Below are 14,361 nucleotides of genomic sequence, written 5' to 3'. Positions count from 1 at the left end.
CTAGTTTAACATCTTAAGCTTAATACTGCATTGGATCCAATATCACAATTGATGAATATATATTTAGGCTCGATATGAATTGAGTTCAATATTGTGTTTAACAAATAGCATATTAACCTTACCTAGCTAGGTAGGTAGTATTTCTAACAGTTAAATATGGTATGAGAAATTAAACGATCTGAATGCGCCCTAGATAATTTCTCTTGTCTACTACTCAGATAGGTAGACACTAGTTTACAATAGACTTCGTCTACTCTCATGTTGATTTTATCTGATGGTGAAGTCAGAGTCGATCAGGAATATAATGCTACAAAAAATGATCATGAGCTTGCTTCCCCTGCATCTTCATTGTACATCTAGGGCTGAAACCGGGCCTATCAGGGTGACAACGATAACAGTCACCCGATTTAAGTGTTGATAGATGGATGCTATTTCGTATCATTCCCTCATACAGCGACAATGACGGTACTGCGCATTGCCTATCATACAATCCGAAAAATACCGCTTGCTGCAATTTTATATGAGAAGGTGTTGTTCAAAGTACCCCAAACTACCAGATTGTTCGGAGTCTTTCTACACACTCCGTTCCGTACACGATTATCTGAATATCATCACAGGATATTTCCTCTTCCCGTTCCCCATTCGTTGCTCTGAAACATAAGAAAGTATTCTTTTAGCTTCCCTGGTAGATTTGACGTGCAGTAGTACCGTTGCTAAGACAGTGTAGCATGAAAGACCAAATCTGATTGGCTATAGATTGGTGTAAACAAACAATCCTGATTAATAAAAATGTTCCCCTCACAGCCTTGTTAAATTCCCCTGAATCTTCAAGACCCTTACCTACCCACCTTTGTATGGATATCTTATATTTACGAGTACGGAATATAACACATATGATTGAGAGAGTAATAATAAGTCATACATATACATATATACCTATACCTATACATCGAATATTAATGTTGGTATGAAAAACTTGTTATTGTTAGGCGAAACTGTATTCACCAAAATTAAGTGACGCGGCAACAATAATTATAACAGAAGTCGCGAACCTGTAAACATACAACCATCCAACCATCCATCCATCCATCCATCCATCTATCCTCCTTCCTTTTCCTCCTCTCCTCTTCCACAAAAACTCCCCTCCTCATATCCATACTTTACCAACAACAATACGTTACCGAATCTCATTGAAGCTCACGTAATCTGAGACATCTTGATCTCTCATAGTCGACCACAACTTTCTTCTTTGCATCAACCTGCATCTGTTGTGTATTTCATCAGAAACCATCGCAATATCAAAAATGTCACTACAATCTGCTTATAAGCAGTTTCTAGTTTCCCCCAACCCCTCCTTACTCGCAGCTGATGCCTCCCTTCATTTCATTACAACTCTGGTCACTGTTCATGGAGCTTCTGATGTTGTCAAGCATTTAAATGGACAGAACCATCAACTCGAGAAGAAAGAGGAAACCTTCCTAAATACTGTAGAAGGAACCTCCTCCATCGCCGCAGAAATCCACACAACCATTGAATTCAAGACATCCGGAGGATCCTATCTACCTGGACTGGATGACAACTTTCTCGCTGATCGCACAGTTACCTTTCCAATCGTAAGTTTGGTCCTGTATGTTTTGAATCTACCTACCCGCATACTAACAATGGCAGATCCATATCGTAAGTTTCGATGCCAACGGAAAGATCCAACAAATTCGACAGAACTGGGACCAGGGATCACTTCTTAAATTGATTGATGTTATCGGAAAGACTGGACGAAACTGGCCAATCCGGGATGGAAAGGATCAGATAAAGCTCATCGCATCAAGCGTCAAAAACACTGGTACGTTAGATGCTTCTTCGAACGTGGATCCGCTCGCTCGTGCCAGAGGTAACTCCAATAATGTATTGCGCGACCCGCACGCAAGCCTTTCCTTGTTTACTCCCCGTGAAGATACTGGATCCAAGTCCCGTCCGGCCGAAGTCCCAGCCAGTGTATCCGCAAAGCCAGCACCTCGGGACTATGATGATCTTTTTATTAACAAGAATTCCTCGACTGACGATGTTCTTTCTCCTCCAAAAGCAGGCGCTTCCAAGAAATTCGCACCATCTCGACTATTCGATGCCGATGAGGATGAAAACACCCTAGATAGCCCTGTCCGCGAGAAGTCGAAGGACCCCATGTACCGCCCAAATCCAGCTAGGTATGAACACTTCGATATCACCGATGGCCCCGAGGAAGAGGAATCCATTCGACCCCCAACTGGCAAGGGTGGCAAGGGTCAACATCAAAGTCAATGGGGCTTTGATGATTTCCAAACACCACAAAAGGCTGTTCCTACTAAAGTTCTTCGCGCAGCTGAAGTTCGCCATTGGGGTAACAGTGATGATGAAGTCTTAGATAGTCCAGTCAAATTCAAGAAAGCCGAAAAACCTCGCAAGGATGCTCAGACTCATTTTGAGTTCCAAGACGACGCCACCCCTCAGAAGGATCGTCGTATCGTTGGAAACCCTCGCGGGCAAGGACACAACAATGGACTTGGGCTCTACAAAGACATTCTATTTGGTGAGAATGGAGGTGATACACCAGCAAAGAAACAAACTACAGGTCTTACAAATGCCAAGGACAGAACCAAGGACCTTAATCATTTCAGCATGGCTGATGAATCGCCAGTAACTGAACAGGCTCCTACTCACATGGCAGGAGATAGGGCCAAGGCTGTGAAGATGATGGATGCTAACTGGGACACATACGATGAATCACCTATTGAGAAGAATGCCAGAAAAGAGAATGACCCTTCTTCACCAAGTCGCTCCAACTCTACCAAGGAGCCATTGTCTGAAATTAACACGACTTCTAAGCGCAACCAGCAAAATACTGGTATCAAGACAATGGGTGATGGAATGGGCGGTAGCAAAGGTGCAGGTAGAAGTTGGGGTTTCGGAGATGATTCTGATGGAGAGGAAGCAGGTGGCCTCAACGGTGTAGGAAGCAAATTCCGCAGTGGTCGTCCTGGCAAAGCCCAAAATCAAAAAGCTACTGGTGGTGACTTCTGGGATTTCTAAGTCATAAACTTCGGAACTGGATTGAGTTGTTGACTGGCTTGTTAAGCACGTATTATGAGGGATGAGAATCATGATCAGACAATATTGGCTTCGATTTTATTTACGCTTTTTGATGCGGTAGAATTAGGTGTTGACAAGGTGTTTTCAATGGATTATCAGTCACTGTGCGATTAAGATGATTTATCTGTCTGGTTTCGTTTTTTACATTTTCTGAAGTGTGTTATCTTCTACTTTGAGGGAATGGGGATTGGTTTATTCGTGTTTCTTTGCAAATGCGCATGGTGGTTTAGTGTAGTTGAGGAGTAGAGGGGAGGTGAGAGCATACCAACCGGGAACAGAATCCGTTGAGTGTATTTGTTAGTATTGTGTATTCCTTTGGCAGCTACCTAGGTTCATTACGGAGATATCAAAAATTGCAATGGATTTTTTTATTGATTTCAAGGTGGCATTCTGATCGGATTTACTTGTATCGCTCAAATGATCTGGCAAGTGGAAATTTATTCGTCTATCGCGTGGCATGTCATGTCAGTAAAGTGAAAGTATTATAATGGTGAAAATTAAGCTAATTCATTACTTTTAAGCTTTGTAGGTATGAGGTAACTGTTTACCAAACCTGACCTAGGCGTCTTCTCTCTATCGTCTATATGCCAGGCAAATGCCAATGCAAATTCTAAAATCTCCTAATACATCCATCCATCTATCATGAATTTACCCGTCTGTAGGATTTCTTCCTTACAGGACCCTCTAATCGTTCCTCGCTATCTATGCTCGACGCTCGCTCGTAATCAAATACCATCTTCCTTCTATATGCACGCTCCCGCTAAATATCATGAATCCTCTCTTCTTTTCTTCTCTCCTCTCTTTCTATATACTATACACAATTCCTCTTTCCTCTCCCCGCCTCAAACCAAACCAAATCTAAATCCCTGTAAAAGCCCGTCGAGGCGGTCCCCCGATCTTCCCCACCGTCGGTAACTCCCCCCTTTCCCTCCCCCCATCACTCTGCACCGCCTGCGAACTCACCACACCCGACCGTGGATCAATTCTCCCTCCTGGACTCGGATTCGCGGTCGAATATCCCGATGTTTCGGGTATATCTCTCAACTCACTACTGTGAATGTCTCTCCCCTGCGAATGCAACCCCGCTTCCAACTCATCCAAACTCGTCCCATCTTCATCTACCGGTCCGCCACCTCCCGAAAACTTTCCTCTCCCGCGCGAGAAGAATCGATTGCGATGGGTGCGCGTGCTATTCGCCGACGTGACTTTAGCGAGTTGCGAGTCGCGGGATTCCCGCGTCGATTGGCGCGCGAGACTCTCATCGCGGTCTCGCGATTGTCCTTCCCGGGATTGGCCTTCGCGACTGGGGCGCGAGTGGGGGCCAGGAGAGGGAGAGGTGAAGGTCACGTCGGGGATGCGCACGCGCGGTTTGTCGTCGAAGACGTCGCCGAGGTCCATGCCGGAGGACATGCCTTGCATGCCGAGGGAGAAGTCGACGCGCTTGTTCATTGCGGAGAGGGATTCGCCGCGGCGACGGGCGTTGGATTGGGAGCCTGAGGCGCGGCGGCGGAGGATGGAGGGGTGTGGGTTTACGCCTGGGGCGTGCTGGGCTCCGGTTTGAGGTTCATATTCGCCCGTGTGTGGGTTATCGCGTGCGAGAGATCCCGAGCGGGGACCCGGTCCGGATCCTAGATCTGAAGGGTCGGGGTTGGGGTTGTAGGGAGGTGGATAGGCGCCATTGAGGAAAACGGGGTTTTCTTGAGTGAAACCTGCGAGACGTTGGCGTGGACCTTGGATTCCTATATCTTCCATTGCGCAAATCATGGCGATGATGAATTTGTTACGACGTTGAAGACGCAATAATTCGTTTTGCCAACTGGATTTGTAGAAGAAGACGACGTTGAAGGTGATGGAGTAGTTTTCGTAGATGGTTGTTACTTCGGTGATGATCTTGCCTTGGTATTCGCGCTTCTCGGATTGGACGAACTTGACGAGTTCTTCGCGGAGTCGCTCGAGTTGTTCGATGGAAGTGCCGAATTTGACAGTGATAGGAACGGCTTCGGCGAGACCTCCTGAACGACGCTGATTCAGGATAAAGAGAGTGTTGAGATAACTGTTTGGGGCTTGTACAACATGACCCTCCATCTTTTTGAATTCGGTGAAGAGGAGTGAAATTTCCTTCACGAAATAATCATCTCCTTGTAACTTGGATCCAGTATTTCCGTAAATCGTAACTCGGTCACCAACATCGAAAGGATGCTTGACGAAAACGAAGATGATCGATTGCAGAAACTCTTGAGCAGTTGCGGTGAACAACCAAGAAAGAGCCAAGACAGACGAACCAGCTGATGTTAAGACACCAGATGCAGAAGTAGAAATCAAAGAGATGAATACCAAAATGGTGATGACTACAACGATAAACAAGAGTATATCATCGAGTTTGCTGACAACCGAGTCCAAATCCTTGAGGGAAGCAGTGATTGCTTTTCGTTCTCGTCCAATTTCAACACAAACTGTTTCGAGTTCCTCCATCGAGATATCACCGTTCAAATCTTTATCGAACATGGTAAATGCTGCCTCGGCTTCTTCTTCGTTATCAAAAGCTAGTGTTAGATCCTCCGCCAGAATAGTTTCCATGTCGTCGTGTGCAAAGGTTCGGTAAAGTCTTCGAGCAAGTACCTGAGATCCGGTCGTCGTGTTAAGAAGTTGAAGAATTCTAAAATGTACAATTAGCATAGTTGAGATACATAGCCATGGGAACTCTTACACTTGATGTGGGTGAGTACTTGATGTGACAGCTCTTCCCGTAAAATCTCCAGCTACTTTACCAGCTACATCTCCAACCTTGGTAAAGACATTCTTCGCATTTTTCTGAGCCTTGTTGACATAAGCCATTGGAGTACGAGCCCCCGATTTAACACCTGCGTTCCCACTACGGTCCTCAAAATCCTCATCTTTCTCAAGAATCTTTTCCTTGGAATATTTGTACAACTTGACCAAACTCTGGATTTGAAATTTGTTGATCTCGATTCTATCGGCGTATGTTCGCAGGTGGAAACTGATGGCAATGAGTTGAATGATGATTTTTTCGACGAAGTTCAAGGTGGCTCCGACAAGCACCGATACAATGATCTTATTGCAGGTATTTTCCCAACTACGAGTAGTCTTATTTCCATCAAGATGGTGGTTCTTCATAGTTGGGAGAAAGGAAATTTCAACAGCCAGCCACCAAAAGAACAAAGTCGCTGGTACCTCTAGTGATTTTCCTAGATCCCTCCATTTCTTGTTATTGTTTGTGAATAAGCTAGAAACAAGACCCATTGGATAAGGGATGCATTTGGCAATAATCTATTCAGGGGTAATTAGCGAGGTTTGATTTGCAAAGTATCTTTTGATCACTCACTCGTGCAAGCCATAATGTCAACCAAACAATCTCTAACCAGATGCCAAACCAGAAAAGCTTCACACCTCCGACCGTGGCCCGTTCAAAAAGAAAGAGTCCAAACAAGACGGGGATTAAAAGTAACAACGTCAACGGCGTGATATAGACGAAATATCGAACTAAGACGCTAGAGCCGTGAACCTTCTTGAAGAATTTTGCAAGTGCTGTGGCCGGATGTGCTGGTGGTCTGTATATTTTAGTCTTCTCGTGGATAGGGGTAGTATCAACGTCGAAATCATCAATAGGTTCTCTATTAGGCCCCCTGGATCTCGACCTCATTGATCTACCCATACTGCTTCCATCACCCTTTTCTTCATTCGATATCACACGTTCTACTCGAAGCATTTCAAGGTCATCGTCAAGTCGCCGTGACTGTTCCCTTTGTGCAGCGGCAGATAAAGGCGATTGATCTCTCTTGCTCAGGTATTCCGGGTCATGAGAAAAGCTCGTGGCAACTCTCAAGTGATTGTTATCGACGTGTTGGTCTTGATGGTTATGATGATCATGATGGTCATGATGATATTCGTATGGATGTTCATCTCCCAAAGTTCCATCTTCATCAGACGAGCGACGGTCCTGGCGAAAAGGTTCCTGCTGGTGAGTATGGTGAGGATCGGCTGGAAATGCAGGAAACGAGAATTGTTCCTTTTCTTGAATTGGCGTCGACATGATGTCGGGATTTTAATTTGAAGTTGATTAAACGTTGAACAGATTTCCCAAATGTTGTACTATGGGGTAGATCTGTTTACAAAACTGGGCCCAAGATCAACCCCACGATCTCATCGAAGATAAGGGGGTATTCGATCAATAACAGATCTGTGAGGGATCTTGACGTGATGAAGGTGACTCTAATCCAGGGATTGAAATCTCCGTAGGCAGATTAAATGGAGTCGAGAGAGTCGGAAGTGATACGAGACGTTTTGTCGCAAGGTCGATCTGATCAAATTTGGATGAAGATCGTACGTTCTCGACGAGGCGATAGGAAGTTATGAAGAATATATGGGGATTTGAAAAAGAAATGGGAATGTATGTACGAAGGAGGAAGAAGAGGGAAACAAGAAAAGGGACCAAAGCGAAAGTGACGAGATGATGATGATGACGATGGAAGTGAGCGTGAAACTGACAATGACAGTGGAGAGAGATTCGTTGACAGTGGAGAAGAGATGTGGAGGATGTAACGAATGGAGGAGGGGAGGGAAGGGAAGGGAAGGGCTTGAATGATTAAGTAATTGAATGTGACGATGAATGTGAAAATGGATATGAACGGAAATAGAAATAGGAATAGAAATCGAGGTAGAAAATCGGAATATTGTAATTTGCCTTTAAACACACATAGTATCTATCTACCCTCCCTCCCTCCCTACCTACATACCTACCTAGTTATCGAATATTGAAATTTGATAGGAAGATCTCATCCTCAAACCATATTCCACCATCTACTCAATCGGGGCGTTTCCATAAATATCCATTTCGACCTTCTCTTGATTGGATCCAGACAGGTCCCGAATCCCGAATCCAGTGAAGTTTTTTTTTTCTTTCGTTTCTTTTCTTTTGCCCGTTCGTCTCCTTCTTGGCGGAGGTCGGGCTCTGGATAACTACGTCATGTGGGTACCAGGGATGTACTAGGGATGCGCATGCTGAGTAAGGGACTCGTGCTTGGATAGGTCTAGTGGCTAGATTGGTTGTCCCCAATTTCGTAGAATAGTATCGTATTGTACCACTGGTGTCACGGGTGTCACTGGTATCACTGGTATCACTGGTATCGAGTATCATATCATCATCATATATATCATGATCCAATCCAATTCTATTCTCACACTTGTGTTAACCTCAACTCCCGTCTCACTCGAGTCTCACTACGCAGATAAAGTAGGAGAAGATGTCCATTCCCGAGGCATTCAAAGTCAAGTGTGTTTGTGACAGAGACCCCTAATTCCTCATTCCTCAGTCCTACACAGACGCTTGGGAAACAATGAATCGTGATAGGTAGAGACGCGACAAGGCACAGAGTCATTCGAATCCAGTCCCCAATCCCTTGAGCCTTGGCATTGACCGAACGTCCAGTTAAAGTCAATTCTAGATCCATCCACTTGTCCAGGGCCGAATAGTAGATGATCAAATGTTTCATTGAAATCCCCTGTCTCCGTGATTCGTTCGTACCTTAATCAGCTCAACTGCCTCGCCGGCCCTTGAAACTTGGAAGGCCAAGCTGGCCCTGCAATTCCTTATCTCGCACCCCCTGAATTACCCTGAATTTCCCAGCAGAGGAAAGACATGTGAGGGAGATAGATAAGCAACGAGATAACTTACAAGTAACCTTCGCACAAGTAAAATTATTAACTTTCACACAAAGTCTGATAGATAGATACCAATCAAAAGCCAATATATATCTCTCTCTCTCAAATTAAAACCTTGGACCACTAGATTGAAGATCGCATAATGCATGCCCAGTCACCTACTCTTCTAGTCCCAGCCGTGGCTTAAGCCAAGCGAGCACATGAACGTTTGTTCGACCGACCGGACCGGTACATGCGATACGAATTGATTGTCCCATTTCGTTGATCCTCTGTATCTTTTGCTATCTTCCTATCTCCTCCCTCCTCCCAAGATCATCACCTAGTACTCTCTCTGCTCTGTACACCGTACCATCCAAGTTCCAACTCAACAAAACCCTCATCATACACTCCACCCATTTATCCCCTGCACCTCCCTCCCAAATTCCAACCTCCAACCTCCCAAACATCCCTTCTCACCCATCCATCCATCCATCCACCCATCCATCCATCCACCCATCCCCAAAGTTGGGGGATCGATCGAAAGCCCTTCTCTTCTCGGCCCGTATTAATTTGTCGATCAGTGCGTTGGCTTGCAGACGGAGTATTCGGAGAGGGTCACAAACTCCACTTTTTTATGTCCAGTCCCTAATTCTTCATTTACGACTTGATCATCTAAATCGATTTCGATAATTCGAGACCGTGGTGAAGTGGGGACATCTGCTAGCTATTATTGATTCAAATGACTTGCTATATCTCAAAAACAAATGCACAGGCTAAGATTGCGAAGCATGCATCTATGCATTCGAAGTAGGTACCACGACGGGCAAGTAAGTACTATAATGTCAATTCTGCAGTAGCCGTAGATTCTACTTATGAAACCTCACTCAATATCAATGATATTCACATGGGAAATCTTCAGAGCGCTAAATCATTCCGTCTATCATTGCGGTTTGACAAATCAGCTATCTATGCCTCAAAAAAAAAATGCTATGTATGTGCTCCCAGACTTCCTTAAACGCCTTCTGGCCGTAGCCAGTCAGTAAAAGCTTCATCATAATTGATTCCGCTGGTTCGCGAATCTCCAAAACGCTCCTGTCAGATCATCTACACACCCCCTAAACCCATTTCTGCACGGCTGTACCGCCTCTCTTAAATTCTGGCATTTCTCCCAAGACCTGACTCTTTTCGGTATGCTCTTTGTTTGGGAAAGTGGTTGCAAGTACCCAAGCTCGCTCGTTGCTACCGGCATTTGCTCTTGCAATAAAGTCATATACATCGCCTACAGTTTGCGTAGTGTTGAATCGAGCTGGAAGACGAGTTCCGTTTGCCAACTGAAGTCTGAGGGTGAGCGTTGGTTGCGATTCATCGACCTGAACTTCTGGGGTCGCTGTCGATGTGGTAGTAGGTGCAGGCGCTGAGGCGGATGCTGGCGGAGTGCTGGAGCCGCCCGGTGTAGGGCTACCAAGTCTCTGGCCTGAGCCACCAAAAGGCTTGTAGACCTTGGGGGAGCTTTGTAAGGTCCATCGTGTTTGTGCAGCTGAACATCAACGGGTTGGAGATGTCTAACATTCATCAAGTGCAGAGGAGCACGACCACTTTGTATTGCTTGAAGGTCTTGCGCGTTTGCCGGGTCATCGAATCGACGAAGTGGCCCATCTTCAACACTGAAACCATCCTCCCAAAGGTGTAGAATTCTTGTCACAAGCTCGGAAGAAGCTGCAGGAGGTTGAGGATCGGGAATTACTTGAGAAGGAGCATCATCGCCGCCGAGAGTTTGGCCACTGCCACGGAATCGAGATGGTGTAGCTGCGGCTGGAGTAGACGGTTCTCCAGTCTCCCTTGAAGAGTTTCTGTATATACCAAGTAAGGATGTAGTCTACAAATTGTTGAAAAGAGGAACTCACGCTTTAGCTTGCTTAAGAATATCACCAACAATCTTTCTCGCATCGGGTTTTCTCGAGGGATCTTGAACAGCCAATCCTGACTTTTCTCCACCAGCGAACAAATCTCTTGGTTGTTCATCTGGCTCATAATCTGGATCACTGTCATCGGCGTCGTTCATACGATCCCCATGGCTCGAAGATCCTTGGTTTAGAGACCCAAGAGTTGCGATGCCTCCACGTCCTCCAGCTCTACCGGCTGTGGCAGTTGGTTTTGCAGGTTTCTTGCCATTGTCGGGAGCAGGCCTGCCATCGAGCGTTCGGGGTCCAGTATAGGGTGACGGGGTTTCAGTTTGATCGTTGCTACCGACTGGTTCTGAGGCTCCTGCATTTCCTTCTTCTTGAGCAGTGAAGAATTCTGTCATAGCTGATGCATAGTCCCATTGATTTGCGGAGAGAAATTGTTGAGCCTAAAATTTAAGAAGATAAATAGAGTCAGTGACATGAGATCAATTTGGATGGTCAAAAATATGATGATTTTGGAGGGTTTTCGCTGGGTCTATGATCATACCTCTGATGGGGAAGCATTGGTGATTGCGCAGAATTGAGAGATCAACTCATCATGATTACTGGTGTCTGCCATGATTGGTTTGTAGTATTGAAGGCGATAATCCTCGAGATAGGTAATTGATTTAAATGTAGACTGTTTTTGAAGAAGTTTCAAGATATCCTGCCAAAGTGTAAAATATTTTGTAGCTTGATGGTGAAATGTTATAGGAAGAAACAAACCAACGAGGCAGCTTGGGATGACGTTCTTTTTTGGCGGGGCTGAACTCTTCCACATTTATAAGAAAAATCGTCAAAGCTTCGGTCGGCATTGGATTATCATGCTTTGTGATACCAAAATTAACGTAGGAAGAAGCAACGACATTATCACGCCCCGAGATTCTTCAGCACATCAGACATATCAATACCTTCAATCAAGAGATCGTACGGAAGAGAATCTACTGTGCTACTTGAAGTGATAATTTTCGTTTCAAAAAATGTCTTCAGACGAACAGCTCAACACTCTTGTTGAATCCGGGATAACGATGCCCTCCGACTCAGAGCAATATTCTCGCAATGAAGATGAAACTTCTCCTTCACCATCTTCATCAGACTCTCCACAGATGATTCTTTACTCTCCTCCTACAATCTGGGGATTACTTCGAGGTGCTGCGATCAATCTTGTCTTGCCATTTGTGAATGGGCTTATGCTGGGATTTGGAGAGCTATTTGCCCATGAAGCTGCATTCAGGTTGGGATGGAGTAACACAAAGGTAAGACTGCTTTATTCTTCTTTTTACTTTAGGTTCAAGAGTACGCAATATATAGATATTTGTGTTCTTTCCATTCAAGAGTCCGTCTATTGTCTCATTGTATTCGAAGGTTTGGGCTAATTACTTTATTTGCATAGGTTTTTCCTCTCACACGAAGATCTGTAGGACCAGGGATTGAAGTCAGAGATAGTCCAATTGAACGCAAGAGCAGAGAAGGCAACTTGGACGACTTGACAAGCTTGGAATGAAGGAAAGCTCACATACAACGTATACAAGATAATGGCGTTTGGAGTTATGGCCAACTCTTTTCTGGAAAGAAGAGCCAGCAGGGCATAGAGAGCATTCCAAGACCGGGAGATGCTGCGAACTCAAGCAAATTTAGCAGAACTGCTGAAGAGACCCAACAACACATAGATGTGATTGCTGCCGGTTCATGGGAAACGATTAAGAGAACTGGGTGAAAACTGGTCGTACATTAATCTGTCCGTAGCCCATATCACAACGTGCCACAAACTCATAAATTTACCACGCAGATATATCATTTCATGTATAGCAACCCCGAATCTATAATTCTATGAGTGAACATCTAAACATTAGATTTCTTAGATCATTACTGTGGCAGGTTGTGGTTGTTGTACCTAGATTAGTGGTAAACTAACTAGGAATGCACTAAAATGTTATTCATTTTATGCACATAGTTATGCGAGTTTTCGCGATCAATAATTTTTGCGATACTGACTGAATCTTCGACTGGCGAGGGGAAGAAATAGCCATCACCATCCACATATAATAAAATGATACCCAGCAGAGGGTTAAGGTGTTCGAACCAGGCGGTGGCCCTAGGTAGACGGCGGATTGAATCATATGGAATTAGACAGGTATTTGCTTTTCTCATAGCAGGACTAAGCACAAATGGAACTTCACTGATTTCTATAAGTTCTCTTCAAATGTACATCGATCCGTTAGAAATAATACACATCTTTCGAATAAAGGTAACAGCACATTATTTTCGCAGTCAATTACTCGATCGTCCCTCTCAAAATCCAATACCTTGCTTCGAAATGCCACCTCCATACGTTTCGCATCAACCACACCCTCCGCCATACCTCCTGTGAATTCCCCAATCCCCTCAGTCGAAACCTCCACACCCGAATTCAGACCTACCCCGCTCGATGTCACCCCGGATATCAATGCTGATATTCTTTCCGCACCTGAACACATTGGTTACCTTCACTCTCTTGGTCTCGACTATGGATGGGGTCCCACAGCTGTCATGGAATGGATGCTGGAGCATATCCACGTTCTTGCCGGAACTCCCTGGTGGGTATCTATCGGTCTTGCAGCTGCCGCATGGAGAGTTATTTTGTTCAAGCCATTTCTCGATGCCGCGGAGAACGCATCTCGAATGGCTACAATCAAAGAGTTTACTGCTCCCGTCCAGGCTCTGATGATGGAGGCGAAAAAGAAGGGGGACACAGCGGAGATGATGTTGCATAGAGCAGAACTACAGCGCATATACAAGCGCGCGGGGATTTCGATGTGGAAAAGTTTTGTACCGGCAGTACAGATTTTCATTGGATACGGAACGTGGAAATTGTTGAGGCAGATGTCTGATGTACCTGTTCCGGGGCTCTTGGACGGAGGAATTTTGTGGTTCTACAATTTAAGTATCCCAGATCCTTATTTCTTATTGCCATTGGCTACAAGTGGAATCTTGCATTTCGTCTTGAAGGTTAGTTCACGTCTTTATATTATATTCTGCTCATTCGCACCCCGTCGAGCGCTGCCCATGAAGAATTGACGAGCTAATTGGGGCCATAACAGAAAGGTGGAGAAACCGGTGTTAGTACTCTCACACCAGGGATGGTGACCGCCATGCAATGGGGTATGCCTCTCCTCTCCATGATCTTCACATCGTTTATGCCCGCTGCTGTTCAATTGTCGTTCCTGGTATCTTCCTCATTCTCCTTCGGCCAGGCTACACTTTTCCGCAACCCTAAGTTCCGATCTTGGGCAAATATGACTCCTATCCCAACCCAGAACCTATCAACACCTCAAAGTACTCTCAGAATGAGGGAGGTTCCAGGATCTGGGGGAGAGGCTATTCCCGCAAAGAGATTCTCGTTAGATGGCAGTTTGGGAAATGTAATGGACGGGTTCCAGAGCGCCAAGAAAGGCGTTGTTGATATGGCAAAAGAAAGAAGGGCAAAGTCAGATGATGCATCAGCAAAGGCTAGAGCTGCTGCTTATGAGGAGAGGAGAAAGAGAGAGATTGCAGAAGAACAAAATGCGAGAAGGAGAGAAGAAAGAGAAAGAAGACAAATGGAGAAATCAGGGGGAAGAAAAAGGGGTAGAAGAGGATGAGCGAGCACAGCATACCA

At 45.1% G+C, this 14,361-nt stretch overlaps 4 protein-coding genes across 4 annotated transcripts; 2 read left to right on the top strand and 2 right to left on the bottom strand.

The window, feature by feature from the left end:
- Positions 1-1,304: 1,304 nt before the first annotated feature.
- On the top strand, positions 1,305-3,063 carry Bfra_002618 (uncharacterized protein; the record flags this gene model as incomplete). The annotated part of the gene is made up of 2 exons (XM_037333034.1): positions 1,305-1,613; positions 1,669-3,063. 2 exons carry the CDS (start codon positions 1,305-1,307, stop codon positions 3,061-3,063), a joined length of 1,704 nt encoding a protein of 567 aa, XP_037195162.1.
- Positions 3,064-3,981: 918 nt separating this feature from the next.
- Bfra_002617 (putative mechanosensitive ion channel family protein) lies at positions 3,982-7,174 on the bottom strand (the record flags this gene model as incomplete). Its single annotated transcript, XM_037333033.1, has 3 exons — positions 3,982-5,779; positions 5,831-6,411; positions 6,467-7,174. 3 exons carry the CDS (start codon positions 7,172-7,174, stop codon positions 3,982-3,984), a joined length of 3,087 nt encoding a protein of 1,028 aa, XP_037195161.1.
- Positions 7,175-9,896: 2,722 nt separating this feature from the next.
- On the bottom strand, positions 9,897-11,376 carry Bfra_002616 (putative ubx domain-containing protein; the record flags this gene model as incomplete). The annotated part of the gene is made up of 4 exons (XM_037333032.1): positions 11,233-11,376; positions 10,686-11,131; positions 10,331-10,631; positions 9,897-10,280 (listed from the first exon to the last, which is right to left on the bottom strand). Exons 1-4 carry the CDS (start codon positions 11,302-11,304, stop codon positions 9,897-9,899), a joined length of 1,203 nt encoding a protein of 400 aa, XP_037195160.1. The 5' UTR covers positions 11,305-11,376.
- Positions 11,377-11,704: 328 nt separating this feature from the next.
- Bfra_002615 (putative mitochondrial export translocase protein) lies at positions 11,705-14,344 on the top strand (the record flags this gene model as incomplete). Its single annotated transcript, XM_037333031.1, has 3 exons — positions 11,705-11,980; positions 12,918-13,712; positions 13,805-14,344. 3 exons carry the CDS (start codon positions 11,705-11,707, stop codon positions 14,342-14,344), a joined length of 1,611 nt encoding a protein of 536 aa, XP_037195159.1.
- Positions 14,345-14,361: the final 17 nt, after the last annotated feature.

This window comes from Botrytis fragariae (assembly GCF_013461495.1).
Source record: "Botrytis fragariae strain BVB16 chromosome Unknown tig00000012, whole genome shotgun sequence".
Taxonomy (NCBI): domain Eukaryota; kingdom Fungi; phylum Ascomycota; class Leotiomycetes; order Helotiales; family Sclerotiniaceae; genus Botrytis; species Botrytis fragariae.
Note: the sequence above shows the minus strand (reverse complement) of the source record. Positions and strands in the feature narration are given on the sequence as shown.